Source organism: Penicillium mononematosum (assembly GCF_028829835.1).
Source record: "Penicillium mononematosum strain IBT 11891 chromosome Unknown utg000005l:1.0-9366267.0:1.0-9372171.0, whole genome shotgun sequence".
NCBI lineage: Eukaryota > Fungi > Ascomycota > Eurotiomycetes > Eurotiales > Aspergillaceae > Penicillium > Penicillium mononematosum.
This window is the reverse complement of record NW_026643275.1, coordinates 3,066,268-3,084,848: the sequence shown is the minus strand read 5'-3', so window position 1 is coordinate 3,084,848 and position 18,581 is coordinate 3,066,268. Positions and strand designations below refer to the sequence as shown.

Genomic DNA, 18,581 nt, shown 5'->3' with positions numbered 1-18,581 from the left:
TTTCAGTCTATATCCATCTCGTCGGCCATGGGTGAGTTATCCGTGCCATCATTGCCACCACACAGGTCGATTGATGCCGTCTCAGAACCTGAGCTTTCATTCGCGTTGGCTTCCCGGAATGTCCCAAATGAATCTATGTCTTGGGCATGCCACTTTGGCAGTTCAAACCTTCGTCTTTTGGGGGAATGCCCATGCTCTTCAGGCTGAGTCCCGGCCGATGCATGTCCTTGTGCCAAGTGTGGATAGCACTGCTGTGTAGCGAGAGCGTTGTGGGCTGGCTTTCTCTTCTTCCCTCTCTTTCGCACCAAAGGCATTGCATTGCTATCAAATCCAACGTGTTCGTAGTCTAACCCATTCAGATAGTCTGTCAACTCGCGCTGCCATTGCTCGAACGGATCTGGGAGACATAGTAGATCTACCCTTGGCACGCTAGTTTCTAAATCATCGTCGGGCTCTTCTATATCGTAGGGCTTGATAATTCGAATGTTGTCGCTCTCCTCGAATGGATTCGTGTCCTGGGTAGGCGTTGAAGGTCCTGATCCGTTCATACTCTGCTCAGTATCTTCCGGCTGGGGGTCTGCTGCAGCATCAGAAGAAGTAAACCCGGCGAAGTATTCAAAGGGCTGGTCTGGCTTGGCAGGACCCGTGTCATCCATTGGGACGTCCCCCATACTTCTATATCAAGCCTTGAACCAAACGGTGTTGACATTCCGGTCCTCGGTAAAGTAGACTGTTGGACGGTCAAGTCGCAAGATCCATAATCGGGTCTAAAGAAAGATCGACGGAGTGTGTAATCAATGAAATGCACATATGCTATTAAATATTGAGTATATCAAGAGAATAGTAAAAACGTAGGAAAAGGAACTCGCACGAAAGTCATGGTCGTCATAACATCATGGGTTTCCAGATGCTTCTAACGTGGGGGTAGATGGGGAACAGGATATATCTCCACTCGTCGAAGTTGAGCTTTGAATGTATAACCACAAAAAAAGAGTCCATAATTAATTCAATCTATAATAGTAGTAGATCGAACATTATTTTTTACCTTAACCCTGATCTAAAAGCCATAGTAATGTTGTGCACATGTACAGAGTAGAGATCGAGACCAACCCCCTGACCGCTCACCGCCCGGCAGCATGATTGGCCCATGTCATTCGCTTCCACAATAGAGTCCACGTTTAGTTTACTGCTACACCTACACCAGCACCAAGTGTTTACCTTTCGCTCTTTTCTTTCTTCCAGGTGGATGCGGTGGTCGCCTCTGCCTTATATTGCTCTCTAGTGTGCGGAGCTTGCTACTTTACAGTGCGGCTCCGGCCAAATCTTCAAGATGCAGTCCTCCCCAAACATGCTCACCAAGGTACACCCTCCCCCTCGGGCATCTTAATGCGCAGACCACGGGACTCAATTGCAAATGCTAATGATTCTCTTACTCGTGCAGTTTGAGTCGAAATCCTCCAGAGCCAAAGGAATCGCGTTCCATCCCAAACGGTCAGTCAATCCCGCGGAGGGACACCTAACACCTCAAAAACACCCAATCTGACCTCTAAACAGGCCATGGATTCTTGTCTCCCTCCACTCCTCTACCATCCAGCTATGGGACTACCGCATGGGAACCCTTATCGACCGATTTGAAGAACACGATGGTCCAGTTCGCGGTGTTGACTTCCACCCAACCCAGCCCCTGTTTGTGTCGGGAGGTGACGATTACAAGATCAAGGTTTGGAACTACCAGACCCGGAGGTGCTTGTTCACATTGAATGGCCACCTGGATTATGTGCGAACAGTTTACTTCCACCCCGAGCTGCCCTGGATTCTGTCTGCGTCCGATGACCAGACCATTAGAATCTGGAACTGGCAAAATCGGTCACTCAGTAAGGATGCATTGGAGCTACCTGTATTAACACCAACTAACGCTGTGACTTGTTCTTAGTCTGTACGATGACCGGTCACAACCACTATGTGATGTGCGCTCAATTCCACCCTACCGAGGATCTCATTGCCTCGGCCTCGTTGGATCAGTCGGTTTCGCATTTGGGACATCTCCGGCCTGCGGAAGAAGCACTCGGCCCCAACCTCGATTTCCTTCGAAGATCAAATGGCAAGAGCCAACCCGAACCAAGCTGATATGTTCGGAAACACCGATGCAGTCGTTAAGTTTGTGCTTGAAGGTCATGACCGTGGAGTTAACTGGGTGTCGTTCCACCCCACACTGCCCTTGCTCGTGTCCGCCGGTGACGACCGGTTGGTGAAACTCTGGCGGATGAGTGATACCAAGGCATGGGAAGTCGATACTTGCCGCGGCCATTTCCAAAATGCCTCCGCCGCTCTGTTCCACCCACACCAGGACCTCATCCTTTCGGTCGGCGAAGATAAGACGATTCGCGCCTGGGATCTTAACAAGCGTACATCCGTTCAGTCATTCAAGCGCGACCTTGATCGATTCTGGGTTATCGCTGCCCACCCCGAGATGAACCTGTTTGCCGCGGGCCATGACACCGGTGTTATGGTCTTCAAGCTCGAGCGAGAGCGCCCTGCGTCTGCCATCTACCAGAACCAGTTGTTTTACATTACAAAGGACAAGCATGTTAAGTCATATGACTTCGCCAAGAACGTCGAGTCGCCGCCGATGCTTTCCCTGCGCAAGCTGGGTTCCCCATGGGTTCCTCCTCGCACCCTCTCTTACAACCCCGCTGAGCGTGCCATTCTGGTTACGTCGCCCGCTGATAATGGAACTTATGAACTGATTCATCTCCCCAGAGATGCTACGGGGGCCGTTGAGCCTACTGATGTTAAGCGTGGACAGGCCACTTCGGCAGTCTTCGTCGCCCGCAACCGCTTCGCTGTCTTCAACCCCTCGAGCCAGCAGGTCGATATCAAGGATCTCAGCAACTCCACAACGAAGACAATCAAGCCCCCAGCAGGCACGACCGATATCTACTTTGGTGGTACCGGATGTCTGCTCTTCATCACCCCTACACATGTTGCTCTGTTCGACATTCAACAAAAGAAGCAGCTTGCAGAGCTTGCTGTCAGCGGAGTGAAGTACGTGGTGTGGTCTAACGATGGTTTGTACTGCGCTTTGCTTAGCAAGCACAACGTCACCATCGTGACCAAGACCCTCGAGCAGGTAAGCACCTTGCACGAGACTATTCGCATCAAGAGTGCTACCTGGGATGACGCCGGTGTCCTGCTCTACTCCACCCTTAACCATGTGAAGTACTCCCTTCTCAACGGTGACAATGGTATTATCCGCACTCTTGACCAGACAGTATACCTGGTGCGTGTTAAGGGACGTAGCGTCTATGCTCTTGACCGCAACGCTCAGCCACGCATCTTGGAGATTGACCCAACTGAATACCGTTTCAAGCTCGCCCTTGTGAAGCGGAATTACGATGAGATGCTCCAGATTATCAAGACCTCGAGTCTGGTTGGCCAGAGCATCATCTCTTATCTGCAGAAGAAGGGTTACCCAGAGATTGCCCTGCAATTCGTGCAAGACCCCCAGACGCGCTTCGACCTTGCCCTTGAATGTGGTAACCTCGAGGTTGCCAATGAAATGGCACGGGAACTCGACCGTCCCAAGATCTGGAGCAGGCTTGGAGCTGAGGCATTGGCTCATGGTAACCACCAGATCGTCGAAATGACTTACCAAAAGCAGCGTAACTTCGACAAGCTCTCTTTCCTCTACCTCTCTACCGGTGATGAGGAGAAGCTTGCTCGTATGGCTAAGATTGCCGAACACCGTGGCGACTTCACCTCTCGTTTCCAAAACGCCATCTACCGTGGGGACGTTGAGGACCGAATCCAGATGTTCAAGGAAGTGGACTTGTGTATGTTGTAACCCTGGTGGCAATTGTTTCTTTCGTACTAATTTTCGCCAGACCCTCTCGCCTATCTTACTGCCAAGTCACATGGTCTGATTGAAGAGGCCGAGTCGATTTTGGAGGCTGTTGGTCTCACCGAAGATCAAATTGTCCTACCCACACTTGAACAACCACTGAAGGTTCCTCACCCTATTGTGCCCACTTTCAAGTCCAACTGGCCTGTTAAGGCTGCCGGTCACTCCTCCTTTGAGAAAGCTCTTCTTGGAGAGGTTGGTGTGGATGAAGAGGCTGGTGCTGATGGCTTCGAGATTGAGGAAGAGGAGCAAGAAGCTGCTGTCGCCCGGGAAACACTAGATGAAGACGAGGAGGAAGTCTCCGGATGGGATATGGGTGATGATGTCAATGTTGAGGAAGAGGTCGACTTCGTCAATGTGGAAAGCGCCGAAGCTGGTGCGGGCAGTTCTGAGGCCGACTTGTGGGCTCGTAACTCGCCGCTGGCTGCTGATCACGTCGCCGCTGGCTCTTTCGACACTGCGATGCAGCTCTTGAACCGCCAAGTTGGTGCCGTTCAGTTCGCTCCTCTCAAGGCTCGCTTCCTCGAAGTCTACAAGGCGTCTAAGACCTATCTCCCGGCCACTGCTGGTCTGCCGCCTTTGGTCAACTATGTGCGCCGGACTGTCGACGAGACTGAACTCCGGAAGATGCTTCCCATCATTCCCCGGGACCTAGAGACTGTTGCCGGTGTTGACCTGCAGGAGGGTTATGCCGCCATGCGGTCCAACAAACTGGAGGATGGTGTAGCAACCTTCAAGCGCATTCTTCACACTGTTCTCGTTAACACTGTCTCATCCGAAGCCGAGGTGGAGGAGGCAAAGAAGATCATTGCCACTGCCCGGGAATACATTCTCGCCATGTCGATCGAGCTCGAGCGCCGTTCTCTCACCACCGACTCCCCTGACAACCTCAAGCGCAGCCTTGAGTTGTCCGCCTACTTCACAATCCCCAAGCTCGAGGTCGCTCACCGTCAACTGGCATTGATGGCTGCAATGAAGTTGGCCTTTGCCAATAAGAACTACGGCTCAGCCTTGAGCTTTGCCAACCGCATGCTGGCCAATGGGGGCTCCGCTAAGCTTTTGGAACAGGTAAGGCTTTTCTGGAAATTGAATCTTCAACTTGTGATATACCAATACTAACCCCGAGAAACAGGCCAAGAAGATCAAGGCTCAATGCGAACGCAACCCTCAAGACCAGATCGATATTGACTTCGACCCCTTCGCCGAGTTCGACATCTGCGCTGCCTCCTACACTCCTATCTACAGCGGCTCTCCCAGTGTCTCAGACCCATTCACCGGTGCCAAATACCACCCCCAGTACAAGGGAAGTGTTGACCGGATATCGGATATTACAGAAATTGGTGCCCCGGCCAGCGGCCTGCGCCTGTTCGTCCCCAGTCAATTTTAGTTGCCGCATGACGAAGCATAATGGTTTTCTCCCTTTTTTCTCTTCTTGATACGAAGTTACAAAATGGGTACATTTTCATCTGCAGGAGGAGAAGTTGTGTTTGGCGGCGCTTTTCATTTTTCATTTTTTTTTCGGCTGGGAGAAAGACAAAACTTCCTGCACACAGTCCCCGTCCCTTGTCTAGATGTCTTTTTGTATCCAAGATTATAATTGCTTAGCGATCTAGTTTGTATGCGAACATGTTTTGTCCAAAAGCTCTCTTCTAGACATAACCCGAAGGTGATGCCTTATAGTCGGTCGGTAGTTATATATCCCGCTGTCAGTAGTGCTAAAAGTACAACCCATCTTGATTTGCCAAAATATGCATGTCTAATATACAAGGGAGATGTCCAAACCGAAGAGTAGAGAGAAGGTCACTCCAACAAAAAATCTATACTAGTACAGTTCAATCACACCGACCATCCTTCCACCCAGTCCGCCACCTCTCCTCCCACAACCGACAATCAAACTCCTTCTTCCCCAGCTTCCGATTAACCTCATTATGCGCCTCGCACATCCACCACCCAAACTCCTTCCGGCTCCCCAGTTTCGGCTGGTTCCGTCCACTCGGATGCGCCATCCATGCCCGGAAATCATCCGCGCACACCCAGCACGGGTACAGCTTTGAGAAGAACTTCAAGAACCCGCTCATATTAGCCTGGTGTTCCACGTCTGCCTTTTCGGGATATGTGGCTGCCATGGAGTGCAGTAGTGTCCACGTTGAGCGGCCTAGCTCTTCAACGTCTGGCGGGCAGTCTGAGGGTATTTCGCTGGGGGAGGGGGTTGCGGCTGCGGCGAGGCCGGCCGTTGGGGTTGTCGTTTTGCTTATGCTCGAGGTGGGTGTTGAGGTAGAGTTTGAGTTTGCACCTTTGAGGTCGGCTTGCTTGGTCAATGCTCGCCATGAGGCGACGGAGGTGCAGGTGCGGCAGCTGTGAGATTGGTCTGTTAGCTTGTTATGTAGACCCGGTGTAGACCGGCTGACCCGGTTTGCTGCCATTGGTATATACGTACGGCTTTCCGTCCTTGTCCAGGACTACGCCCTTGGGCAATGGGGGTTTCGAGTCATCTCCGGCTGGTTTCGAGGAGCTTGCGGAGGCGGCGGGGTTTTGCTGGTTGAACATGGAACTCATGTCTTTATATTGACTATTGACTTGTTCCGGTGGAACTGAGGACATGTTTTCACTTCTAGGTCTTTGTTTCCCTCGAGAAATTGGCGGTATGGAGTTGCTGAAGTGATTCGGGGTTGATTTCTAATAGATTGCGGAGAAAACAGCGGAGGTGAGAAAGAGATAGTAGTAAAGGATATTTGCCGCAACAGTCAGTAAAGACAGCTCAAAGTAAAGCAATCAATGCCCTTAGGATCAATGAGCTTTGAATATGTCGAAAATCCAGAAGCTGAGCTTTCAGAGCAACCTTGGAAGGCAAGTCGCAAATGACATAGAAGTGAAATGTCACGGCGCCGATCAATCTCGATCCAGCTTTGTCATCCATTGCCGCGCTCTCTCAACTCAGACGCGCTCAGGTTCACAGTTGATTGAAAGGCATAACCCTTTTTCTCCCATTACTTTGCTCTTTTGTCCTTACTTTTCTACATATGGTCTGAGTAGCTGGGCCATTCATATGAACCCACTCCTACACCATTAACTTCGTTTCAATCGTCATAGGGCGACATCACCATGCCGCCGAAGTATACAATGTCTACAATGTCCGATTCTGAGTCTGAAGCTGAGGGTAAGGCGCTCAACATTACCTCTGACCAGATCCTTGAGAAGACACTTCGCGACCAGGTGGCTGCAATCTTTAAGTCGGGAAACATGGAGGAATTGACCGTGAAGCGCGTACGACTCGCCGCGGAAGATATACTAGGTCTCACAGCGGGGTACTTTAAGTCTACAGGTGACTGGAAAGCACGGAGTGAGAATATAATCAAGGATGAGGTGGTGAGTCTAGTTTGCATTTACGGCGCCCTTTCAGATCAGCTTCAGAGGACAAGACACTCATTGCAACGCTTTTACAGGAAATACAAGACCAGGCGGTACAAAATCAACAATCCCAAGCACCTGAAAAGTCCCCTTCTCCTCCCCCGAAGGCCAAGTCCAGTGCCCTTGCGAAGCGAGCAAAATCAGAGACGATGCCAAAGCCTAGGAAACGCCAGAAGACTAAGACGCCGGTGTCCGATGAGGAAGAGGAGCTATCAGTCCCGTCTGACGAGAGTGATGGGGTCACAAAGCCCAAGAAACGATCGAAAGCGCCAGTCAATAAGGCACCAGTGAAGGTCTCCGTACAGAAACCCAAGAAAGATATGTCAGATGCTTCTGATTTCTCTGGTGATGAGAGTGACGAGGTCACAATGCCCAAGAAACGATCGAAAGCGCCAGTTAAGAAGTCGCCAGCGAAGAAGCCCTCCGTACACAACCTCATGAAAGATGTATCAGACGCTTCCGATGTTCCCAATGACACTTCAGATGCCGCCAGAGAGACCAGGGATACCAAGGATGATTCCGAAAGCGAGATGTCGGTTGTGCTTGACGAAGAGCCTCAGCCCAAGGCCCCACGCAAGCGACAGAAGAGTGCCGGGGGAACTGCGACCAAGACCAAGAAGAAAGCTCCCAAAGCCAAGGATGAGGATATCAGCCCGGACCAGGCTGAAATCAGACGGCTGCAAGGATGGCTTGTCAAATGCGGAATCCGTAAGCTGTGGGGTAAAGAACTGGCGCCATATGATACCCCCAAAGCCAAAATCAAGCACCTCAAGAAGATGCTGGAGGATGCTGGAATGACTGGTCGACCATCTCAAGAGAAGGCAAACCAGATCCGCGAAGAACGGGAGTTGAAAGCGGATCTAGAGCAGATCCAAGAAGGTGCAAAACAATGGGGTGCCAAGAGTGACGAGGAGGATGAGGATGCGAAGCCTCGGCGTAGGCTGGCTCGCGGGCGACAGTCGCTTGCATTCTTAGAGAGTGATGGCGAAGAGACTGATTGATGGATAGCATAGGGTTCATAATGAATGAGTTCGTCGGACCAAGGGCTGCCAGGAAATCGGAATTATGCGTTCACGTCACTTTGTACTTCATACTTCATATTTCATAATACCCAAATATATGGTAATAGGGGTCTCCATCATCGCCCAGCTTTCGGTCCACTCATGCGCTGAGCAGTTAAGCTGAAGATGGCCACAGAAGAAATGAAGAGAACGAGATTGTAGAACTACACCTGTTAGCATTATCAAATCGACCCGAGTGTTCGATGACATACGGCCTTTCGCGAGTACTCGTTCTCCTCCGCCTCCGTTCTAGCCTCGACAAAGAGGCGTCGCAAGTTAGGGAGGTTAGCCTGAGATGCGTTAGTGGCAGTTTGACAGTTGACAGAGATAGAATAAATACCATTAACACAGCGATGGTCTGGATTAGAGGGCAGAATAAAGGAGAGAAGTTGATGACCGTAGAGCGGGAGAGTCCAGAAGCCACCATTTGTGGACAACTTTTGATCGTCCGGAACACCCTTTCTCTCCTTCCTCGCCCCCATTCTTCCTCCAAATCTCCCCACACCGGATTGTTCACCTACTTCTTTGTGTTTGCGGACAAGGTGACGAACACTCTCGACACATTCCATTTCCCGACCTCGCGCGACCGTGAATCCCCCGCAGTCGCCCAACGCTACACGATTCCCACTCCCATTCCCGATCTCTAGGCGGAGGCACGACCTAGTCGTTGCTGAAGCTTATACATCCTCGCCATGGCGATGAACAAGATCCGTGGCGCCTTCACGGTGCCTCGGAAAGGAGAAACGTTCGAATTGCGAGCTGGACTTGTGTATGCGGCCCCCTCCATGCGCTGGCTCCCTCGCCATAGTGAATGACGGATGATATTAACTATGATTACAGTTCCCAGTATGCCTATGAACGGTATGTACAGCAAGTGAAGACTTCAGTTCGCCCTGGTGGTGTATGTCGAAGACGTGGTATGGCTGACAGTGTAACAGGAAGGAATCCATTCAAAAGACAATCATGGCCATGACCCTAGGAAAGGATGTTTCGGCCTTGTTCCCAGATGTTCTCAAGAACATTGCTACTGGAGATCTTGAGCAGAAGAAATTGGTCTACCTCTATCTCATGTAGGTACCACAGTACCGCTGAAGGTGGCTACGTATGCTAATCGGTCTAATCTCACTTCCAGGAACTACGCCAAATCGCACCCTGATCTATGTATTCTCGCCGTTAACACCTTCGTACAAGATTCGGAAGACCCTAACCCACTGATTCGTGCGCTGGCAATCCGGACAATGGGTTGTATTCGGGTGGACAAGATGGTGGACTATATGGAAGAACCACTGCGCAAAACACTCCGAGACGAGTCGCCATATGTCCGCAAGACCGCTGCAATCTGTGTCGCCAAGCTTTTCGATCTAAACCCGGCAATGGCTCTCGAGAACGGATTCTTGGAGATGCTCCAGGAGATGATTGGAGACCCCAACCCCATGGTCGTCGCCAATTCAGTGACCGCACTTCAGGAGATTCATCACACAGCACCCGAGACACAGGCTCTGCAGATCACTAGTAACACTCTACGGAAGATGCTGATGGCCTTGAATGAGTGCACGGAATGGGGGCGCGTCACCATTCTCACAACTTTGGCCGAGTATAAGACCTCCGATGTGAAGGAGTCGGAACACATCTGCGAACGGGTCGCTCCTCAGTTCCAGCATGTTAATTCCGGCGTGGTTCTTGCTGCAGTCAAGGCTGTGTTCTTGCATATGAAGAATGTCAACCCTGACTTGTCGAAGAACTACCTAAAGAAGATGGCTCCGCCATTGGGTATGCTCCCTCGCTGTTCTCATTACAGCCCTTCCATGCTAATTTTAGATAGTCACATTGGTTTCGTCAGCCCCCGAAGTGCAATATGTTGCATTAAGAAATATCGACCTTCTGCTGCAGAAGGAACCTGACATTCTCAACAAAGAACTCCGCGTTTTCTTCTGCAAATACAATGACCCGCCATATGTCAAGTTCCAGAAACTTGAGATTATGGTGCGCATAGCGAACGATCGCAATGTGGATCAGCTCCTCGCTGAATTGAAGGAGTATGCCCTTGAAGTCGATATGGACTTTGTCCGCCGGGCTGTCAGGGCAATCGGCCAGGTTGCCATCAAGATCGAGAGCGCCAGCGAGCGGTGTGTTAACACGTTGTTGGATCTCATCAACACCAAGGTGAACTACGTCGTTCAGGAAGCGATCGTTGTCATCAAGGACATCTTCCGGAAATATCCCGGCTACGAAGGTATCATCCCGACTCTGTGCCAGTGCATTGATGAGTTGGATGAGCCTAATGCTAGAGCGGCCCTCATCTGGATTGTTGGAGAATATGCCGAGAAAATTAGCAACGCCGGTGATATCTTGGGTGGCTTTGTGGATGGTTTCAACGAAGAATTCTCTTCGGTATGTTATTCCCTCCTGATACACGCTACCATCTTGGCTAACATTTATACCTAGACCCAATTGCAAATCCTCACAGCTGTGGTAAAACTCTTCCTCAAGCGACCCGAGAAGGCACAAGGGCTGGTGCAGCGAGTACTCCAGGCTGCGACCTCCGAGAACGACAACCCAGATGTCCGTGACCGGGCATATATCTACTGGCGTCTTCTGTCCAACACTAGCGATTCAAACGCGACAAAGAACATCGTGCTATCGGACAAGCCCCCTATCGTCACCACCATCCACTCACTGCCACCGTCGCTTCTCGACCAACTCCTTTCCGAACTGTCTACTCTCTCTTCCGTCTACCACAAGCCCCCCGAGCAGTTTGTCGGCCACGGCCGATTCGGCGCCGATGCCGTCATGCGCGCTGCTATCGAGTACGTATTCAATCTCCTGCGTTCGTCAAGCACGTTACTAACCAATCCACAGGAACAACTCCAGAACGCGCGCGAGAACCCATTGGCTGCGGCTGCTGCCGCTGCCGCTGGCGGCACCACGGCCCCTGCGCAGGCGCAAAACAACGTCGAGAACCTGCTGGACATCGATTTCGACGGCGGTGCTCCTGCCTCCGCACAAACCGAGCCTTCAAGCGGTATGTCCGGCCTGGAGGGTCTGGCTGGCACCCCCGTACGGGTAGCATCCCCTGCAGCTGGTACCACCACAGGGCAAGCAAGCAACAACCTGGATGATCTTTTGGGCGTGTTCGGAGACTCTGGTGCTGCCCAGCCCTCCTCGAGCGGTGCCAACAGCGGTGATCTCATGAACGGATTCTCTGGGCTTGATCTCTCCGGAAATGCGGGCCCTTCTCAAAATTCCCAGACCAAGAAATCCAACGACGACATCTTGTCGCTCTTCTAGAGCAATAGCATTGATGGTATAGCCAAGTGTGTCTAGCCGGCCCTACTGGCTGATGTTATATCCAGGTGTTTTCGCAAGCGAGGATCTGAACTGAATGAGATAGATTGGTGTTTTCTTTTGCTTAATTTGCTTGCATCTCTACCTAAACGGACTTCAAAAGGCCTGTACATTTTCTGCCTCGAATATCAATTTCTTTGTGGTGTTTTTGAGCGTAGATTAAGCATATCTTGGCAATGCAGCCAAGCCTTGTAGTGTGCATGTATATAGGTATGAGGGACATTTATAAATACATGTGCCTACCATCTAGCCCTATGTTAAAGAGATGCAAATGGAGTTCCGCTTTTTCTCGGCCGATATAGGACACAGCTCCACAGAAAAAGGAAAAAGAAAAGGCGCTACACCTGGATATTAACCACAAAGCAAATTTCTAGGTAAGCATATCGTAGTCTAATCAAGCAATTGTATTGGAGAGCAGATACTGCCTGCCTGCATATGTAGGTAGACATGCAGGTATGGGTGGAGATTCTCGATTATGGGCAAACCAATTTCTCTAGGTAGAGAGACAGCACACTCTATGGGCCTTTATGACTCCAAATCTCCAAATTGGATCCATAGAAGAACGTGGCTTACCAATTATTCATCAAAGCGAAGTTTCCAGTGTGCAAAGTCGAGTGGGACTCTGGGCGTGTCCCGCTTCCAAGACTAGAACATAAATGGGGCAGTCCCCGGGAAGGAAGTGTACAGCGAACAATTTCCTTAATCCACATCATGGCGCAAACAAACTACAAGTTCGAAGGCTGGATGGGTCTCGACCCTGAGTTCCGCCGAGGGCAAGATGGTCTGGCAAGAATTTCAGCCGAAAGAGTGGGAGGAGACCGACGTTGATATCAAAATCTCTCACTGCGGCATCTGTGGTTCTGATATACACACTCTGCGGAGTGGCTGGGTATGTTTTATGTTTTCCGTATCAGCGAGATCTCGATATGGGAAGACTCGCCGATATACAACGTTGTATAAGATATCCGTATAAGGAAAAAAATCTAACATCCGCCACAGAGACCCACCGCCTACCCCTGCTGCGTGGGCCACGAGATTGTCGGCACAGCCGTGCGCGTGGGTAGCAAGGTATCCGGCATCCAGGTCGGCGACCGAGTCGGTGTCGGCGCACAGAGCGAGTCCTGCCTTGGCCGTCTGGGCGACTGTGAGGAGTGCGCATCAGGCCAGGAGAACTACTGCAGCAAGAAGGTCGTCGGCACGTACAACAGCGTCCACTACGACGGCAGCAAGTCGTACGGCGGGTATGCGCGGTACAACCGTGTGCCCGGACACTTTGCTATCAAGATCCCCGATGCCATTTCCTCGGCTGATGCTGCGCCTATGCTGTGCGGCGGCGCCACCCTCTATAGCCCGCTTAAGCACAATGGCTGTGGTCCTGGCAAGCGCGTGGGCATTATTGGTGTTGGGGGACTGGGTCACTTTGGCTTGTTGTTTGCTAAGGCTATGGGGGCTGATAAGGTGGTTGCTATCTCGCGGAAGATGGGGAAGAAGGAGGATTCGCTGAAGATGGGGGCGGATCTTTATATTGCGACTGATGATGAGCCGGACTGGGCTACGGTTAATGCTCGGTCTTTGGATTTGATTGTTTCGACTGTCTCGTCTACTAAGATGCCTTTTAATGACTACCTGGGTCTGTTGAAGACTGGTGGATCTTTTGTGCAGGTTGGTCTTCCCGAGGATGGTGGGCTGTTCGCTCCTGTTCGCAGCTTGATGCGTCGTCTGAAGCTGCAGAGCTCCCTTGTTGGTAGCCCTAACGAGATCCGGGAGATGTTCCAGCTTGTTGCTGAAAAGGGAATTCGCCCGTGGGTGCAGGAAATCCCGATGAAGGATGCGAATAAGGCGATTGTGGATATGGAGGATGGGAAGGCCCGCTACAGATACGTGCTGGTCAATGAGTAGGCGCCTGTAACTAGATAACTAGAAGATTGTTCAAATATAGAGATGTGTTCATGATTGAAGTCTAAAGGGTTGAAAAGAGTCAAAATATCACTGTCGACTGTATACACGTGACAGCCAATCAAATCACGCACGTGAAGGCCGTTCTCGGAGACGCTAATCCATTTTGGGACACTCAGATTTCCCCCGCGGTGGGATGAATCATTCCGCCTCTTCTTCTCTACTTTGGCTTCAAGGAATTTCTGTTGAGTCAATTGACTGTTGCAATCATGTCTCCTACTCTCTCACAACAATATCTAAGTACCCGTGGTGCTGAGTACGGGGTGAGTCGAAAAATAACTATTCCAAATTTCATCGCAAACATGTTCCTAACCAAACTATCTTTCTAGAGAACCTTTGAAGATGTTGTTCTTCAAGGCTTGGCCTCGGACGGGGGTCTCTTCATCCCGGAGGAAATGCCTACCCTTCCTAAGTCATGGGAGACCGAATGGCGCGATCTGAGCTTCGAGGATTTGGCGCTCGAAATCATGTCACTCTATATCTCCACGGACGAGATTCCCCGTGAAGATCTCAAGAACATTATCTACAAGTCCTACTCGACTTTCCGTCACCCCGAGCGCACTCCTTCCGTCCTCCTCGAAAAGAACCTCTACTTGCTTGAGCTATTCCACGGCCCGACCTTTGCGTTCAAGGATGTTGCGCTCAGCTTCCTCGGAAACCTGTTCGAGTATTTCCTCGTCCGAAAGAATGCTGGAAAGACTGGCAAGGATAGACACCACCTGACCGTTGTCGGTGCTACTAGCGGTGACACTGGTTCAGCTGCTATCTATGGACTTCGCGGCAAGAAGGATGTCTCCGTGTTCATTCTTTTCCCTGATGGTGGCCGAGTCTCGCCTATCCAAGAGAAGCAAATGACTACAATCTTGGACCCCAATGTTCACAACCTCACCGTGGCTGGCTCGTTCGATCACTGCCAGGATATCGTCAAATCGCTCTTCGCTGATGAGGACCTTAACTCCACCCACAACATCGCCGCCGTCAACAGCATTAATATGGCCAGAATTCTGGCCCAGATCACCTACTTCATCTACTCCTACTTCGCCCTCACCAAGACCCCCTCTTTTAACAAGGATTCCAAGGTCCGAGTGGTCGTCCCGTCCGGCAACTTCGGCGATATCCTTGCCGGTTGGTTCGCCAAGTCGATGGGTCTTCCCATCGAGAAATTGGTGATCGCCACCAACGCAAATGACATCCTCGACCGCTTCTTCCGCAGCGGCGGCCACTACACCAAGAAGGCCCTCGACGCCCCCACCGACCACGGCGTGAAGGAAACCCACAGTCCAGCCATGGACATCCTCGTCAGCAGCAACTTCGAGCGTCTCCTCTGGTTCCTCTCCTACCAAACCATTAGCGGCACCGAAGCCGAGCGCCGCAAGCACGCCTGCGAGAGCGTCAGCGGGTGGCTAAACGAGCTCAAGACGAACGGCGGCTTCCAAGTCCCCAGCGAGGTCCTCGAAGCCGCCAAGGTCGATTTCGAGAGTGAGCGCGTTAGCAACGAGGAGACTATCTCTATGATCCGCGATATCTACAAGACCTCTTTCCCTGAGGGTCTTGGCCCCAGGCTCTGCCAAGAGCTCCAAGACCGGTGGTTACATCCTCGACCCCCACACTGCTGTTGGTGTTGCTGCCACGCGCCGCTCTATGGCGCGCAATCCCGATGTCACCCATATCTCCCTGTCCACTGCCCACCCGGCTAAGTTTGCTGGCGCTGTGGACCTTGCTCTGCGTGGCGAAGATGGTTATGACTTCACCGAGATCCTGCCCCAGGAGTTCATTGGTCTGGAGCAGCGTGAGAGTCGGGTTACCCCCGTCGGTGAGAGTGCCGGATGGCAGGGCGTTAAGGAGATTGTCAAGGCGGAGCTTGAACAGGAGTTGCAGGGTTTGCGCTAGATATGGAACCAGGCAAGAGAAAACAAAATGCATCATGAAATACACCGAGCTGGTGAGTGAATGAGAGGGAGTGGAACATGTGCACGCTGAGAAAGTCTTATACTGTAGTATAGACATGTTGACGCTTTTACTTCTTATCTAAATATATGTCTGTTTTTGTTTATAACCTAGAGGGTCGCTTCAGAACCTAATTCTTTATATGTGTATTGTTTTCACTGTACCATTCGTGTATACAAAATCCTCAACACTTTAATGTAATATTTACGCTACTTGATACTGAAGTTGCCTTCAGCAGGTTCCAGATATATGTATTCCGATCAGACAAGCATGTAGTATGTCGAATATAGAAGCCAAGTTCTATATAGCATGTATGTGAGACAAAAATAGTATGATGAAAGAACACTATGAATATAAAAGTTCCAATATACTGTGAAAAGTGACGGAAATCAGGTGTATGGCGAACGTATTGGTAAATTCACGATGGTAAAGTTCTCTAACTAACTAAAAAACAACAATGGTCCGTTTTTGACAGTCTGGTCGGACACAATTAGTACGCAATTTGCATAGTCTAAAATCACATGATTCCATGGTATTGGACTCGGTAATCCATGTACTCGGTCTGTATTCTGACACACCCCCTAGCTTTTGAAGCTATTCACAAATGCTTTAAGAGCTGTTAATTCCACCTTCCTGGGGTATAATCAGATGTCTGATTTCTCTCATCCTAAGCAGATGTCTAAAAGCCTGCTGCTTCTGCCTCGGCAGTATCTTTGTGAGGCCATCTGCCGGCATCTCTGCTGTAGGAATCCAATGCACGTTAGTGCGGCCAGCATTCACTTCCTGTTTCATCCAAAGCCTGTTGATGTCAACATGTCGAAGCTTTGTATGTATAGTGGCGCCTTCCTTTGTTAGTAGATCAACAGTCTGCTGATTGTTGTATGCAATTGACAGCTTGTGAGAGGGTTTAAACCCTAGGGACTCGAGGACTCGGCGCCACTATTGGACAGTTTTACCTGCTTCGGATAGAGCTAAAAGCTCTGCTTCGGTGGTAGACGTGGTGATAGTCTTCTGTTTTGAAGCCTTCCAGTCTATAGGACCACTATAGAGCTTACATATGTAGCCCTCTGAGCTCTTCCGATCTCTGTTATCTCTAAAAGATGCATCGCTTGCAAATTTAACAGATTTTGCTGCAAGCTGCAGGCTGGAATTCTTATCTTTTATCTGAACTCCGTACTCAATTGCATAGTAGCGGGTTTGGTAGAGATATTGGATGACTCTGTCAATAGTATCTAGATGCTTCGGTCCGGGGTTTAGAAGGAATTCAGCTAGTTTGCTGGTTGCTTTTGTAGCGTCTGGTCTGGAGATCGTGGTGGCGTACTGAGCTGATCTAACTTTGGCCTGAAAACCATGGATCTGGCTCGCTGTCGTAACGCTATTAAAGGGGAGCAATGGCTCTATACTTAGGGGCGTATCAACCCTCCGGTTAGTGATCAGACTGTATCTCGCCGCTATGCTCTTAATGTAGCTGTCTTGGCATAGCCAGAGCTTCTTTTTGGTCCGATCTTTTACAATGCGTATGTTTAGAAACCAACTAGCGTCAAATTCACGAAGCTTCTAGTGCTTTTTCATCTGATTATCTAGATCAGCAGCCTGTTTTGTATGATCTGGGTGGTTCATAATGATAATATCATCAACATAGAAGAAAACGATGATCCCGTTTATGACAAAAATGTATGGATCCTCCGGTATAGGGGTAAGGCCTAGTTTCACTAGCACCCTGGTAGCTTCTTGCTGCTATAAACGTGGAGATATCCGCAGTCCGTATAGCGCACGGTACAGCATCCAGTATCGGCCTGATACTTCAAAACCGGGGGGACAGCGAGTATAAATCTTATCTTATAAGATAGAGTTTAGAAATGCATTCATAACATCTCGCTGCTTTATGTCTAGATCAAACGTAGCAACTAATGTAAAAACCGCTCTCGCTGTCTTCACCGCGAGTGTAGCAGCTCTCTTTTCTTCCGGTGTTATCTACTGAAGATCTCCCCGCACGCAGATTCTGGCTTTGAACTTGTTAAGTATACCATCGGCATCAAATTTGTATGTGAACACCCATTTCAATAGCAGGATTTGTGTGGTTTGTGTGTTCGGGATCGGAATCTAGGAGAAGGTCTCCTTTCTACGTAGCGTATCGATCTCGAATTCCGCTACTGCCATAAAGTCTTTGGCGTAAAGATGGGATTTGACTTTATTCTAGTTCTGCGGCTCCGGGGGAAGCTGATCTCTGTGAGGCTTCCTAGGCTTTTGATCTGTTTCGAATCTCTAGTTTATACAGGCTCCAAATGCATAAACTAGCGCTGGTGGTTCGTCTTCTTCTATAGCGAGATATACTGTATAGTCGGGGTCCTGCCTGGGTTTCCGAGATCTGGACCCTGAGATGATATTTACAGTGTTAATACCATCTGATCTATCTCTTCCTGTATGTAAAACCGGGGTTTGTGATAGCTCTTGCTGCAGCTGCATCTCGCTCTCTGAGATCTCATCTTCGTATTCCACCCCCCTAGTCTTAATAGATGGTATGGTTGTCTGTATAGCGGAGGTTGGGACTGGCTCTGGTAGTGTGTTATCTCTCACTTTGGGCTTACTATGCGTTCTAGCATCTCTCACTTTGCTCTCACTATGTGTTCCGGTATCTCTCACTTCGTCATCACCGGTATGCTTAGGATCTGCATCTGCGGCGTCTGTATGTAGAGATCTCGGGGTTTGTGAGGCTGATTCCGGGGTATCTGGTGCGGAAGATGATGAAAACGGGGTCCGTTCTGATGAAAAAGGCTGATTTTGCATAGTATGGGATGCTGGTAAAGTAGGTGACGGAGGTGAGGAGAGATTTGCTGGGAAGGACCTAGGTATATAGCCTCTGTTTGCTGTTTGCTGTGTTGGTCTGATCGACGCCGGGGTAATTGGCATATTATCAGATGGTTTTTATATAGCAATTGGGGTCTGCTGTCTTCCAATTCTCT

The 18,581-nt window shown here is 50.2% G+C and overlaps 9 protein-coding genes across 9 annotated transcripts; 5 read left to right on the top strand and 4 right to left on the bottom strand.

Annotated features, from left to right (window-relative positions):
* Positions 1 to 2: 2 nt before the first annotated feature.
* Positions 3 to 671, bottom strand: N7519_009269 (uncharacterized protein; the record flags this gene model as incomplete). Its single annotated transcript, XM_057296042.1, has 1 exon — positions 3 to 671. The coding sequence occupies one exon, from the start codon at positions 669 to 671 to the stop codon at positions 3 to 5; it is 669 nt and encodes a 222-aa protein (XP_057143924.1).
* A 659-nt stretch (positions 672 to 1,330) lies between these two features.
* N7519_009268 (coatomer subunit alpha) lies at positions 1,331 to 5,288 on the top strand (the record flags this gene model as incomplete). The annotated part of the gene is made up of 7 exons (XM_057296041.1): positions 1,331 to 1,360; positions 1,442 to 1,491; positions 1,555 to 1,874; positions 1,934 to 1,967; positions 2,023 to 3,833; positions 3,885 to 4,969; positions 5,034 to 5,288. The coding sequence occupies 7 exons, from the start codon at positions 1,331 to 1,333 to the stop codon at positions 5,286 to 5,288; spliced, it is 3,585 nt and encodes a 1,194-aa protein (XP_057143923.1).
* A 445-nt stretch (positions 5,289 to 5,733) lies between these two features.
* On the bottom strand, positions 5,734 to 6,502 carry N7519_009267 (flavin-linked sulfhydryl oxidase; the record flags this gene model as incomplete). The annotated part of the gene is made up of 2 exons (XM_057296040.1): positions 5,734 to 6,256; positions 6,339 to 6,502. 2 exons carry the CDS (start codon positions 6,500 to 6,502, stop codon positions 5,734 to 5,736), a joined length of 687 nt encoding a protein of 228 aa, XP_057143922.1.
* Positions 6,503 to 7,003: 501 nt separating this feature from the next.
* On the top strand, positions 7,004 to 8,310 carry N7519_009266 (putative transcriptional regulator; the record flags this gene model as incomplete). The annotated part of the gene is made up of 2 exons (XM_057296039.1): positions 7,004 to 7,267; positions 7,345 to 8,310. The coding sequence occupies 2 exons, from the start codon at positions 7,004 to 7,006 to the stop codon at positions 8,308 to 8,310; spliced, it is 1,230 nt and encodes a 409-aa protein (XP_057143921.1).
* Positions 8,311 to 8,447: 137 nt separating this feature from the next.
* Positions 8,448 to 8,797, bottom strand: N7519_009265 (DUF5310 domain-containing protein; the record flags this gene model as incomplete). Its single annotated transcript, XM_057296038.1, has 3 exons — positions 8,448 to 8,534; positions 8,583 to 8,660; positions 8,711 to 8,797. The coding sequence occupies 3 exons, from the start codon at positions 8,795 to 8,797 to the stop codon at positions 8,448 to 8,450; spliced, it is 252 nt and encodes an 83-aa protein (XP_057143920.1).
* Positions 8,798 to 9,062: 265 nt separating this feature from the next.
* N7519_009264 (putative AP-1 adaptor complex subunit beta) lies at positions 9,063 to 11,658 on the top strand (the record flags this gene model as incomplete). The annotated part of the gene is made up of 6 exons (XM_057296037.1): positions 9,063 to 9,139; positions 9,211 to 9,231; positions 9,309 to 9,440; positions 9,503 to 10,140; positions 10,193 to 10,761; positions 10,816 to 11,658. The coding sequence occupies 6 exons, from the start codon at positions 9,063 to 9,065 to the stop codon at positions 11,656 to 11,658; spliced, it is 2,280 nt and encodes a 759-aa protein (XP_057143919.1).
* Positions 11,659 to 12,371: 713 nt separating this feature from the next.
* Positions 12,372 to 13,614, top strand: N7519_009263 (NAD(P)-dependent alcohol dehydrogenase; the record flags this gene model as incomplete). Its single annotated transcript, XM_057296036.1, has 3 exons — positions 12,372 to 12,394; positions 12,448 to 12,604; positions 12,715 to 13,614. 3 exons carry the CDS (start codon positions 12,372 to 12,374, stop codon positions 13,612 to 13,614), a joined length of 1,080 nt encoding a protein of 359 aa, XP_057143918.1.
* Positions 13,615 to 13,880: 266 nt separating this feature from the next.
* On the top strand, positions 13,881 to 15,561 carry N7519_009262 (threonine synthase THR4; the record flags this gene model as incomplete). Its single annotated transcript, XM_057296035.1, is given in 3 exon segments — positions 13,881 to 13,934; positions 14,001 to 15,219; positions 15,233 to 15,561. The coding sequence occupies 3 exon segments, from the start codon at positions 13,881 to 13,883 to the stop codon at positions 15,559 to 15,561; spliced, it is 1,602 nt and encodes a 533-aa protein (XP_057143917.1).
* A 2,322-nt stretch (positions 15,562 to 17,883) lies between these two features.
* N7519_009261 (uncharacterized protein) lies at positions 17,884 to 18,405 on the bottom strand (the record flags this gene model as incomplete). The annotated part of the gene is made up of 2 exons (XM_057296034.1): positions 17,884 to 18,173; positions 18,240 to 18,405. 2 exons carry the CDS (start codon positions 18,403 to 18,405, stop codon positions 17,884 to 17,886), a joined length of 456 nt encoding a protein of 151 aa, XP_057143916.1.
* Positions 18,406 to 18,581: the final 176 nt, after the last annotated feature.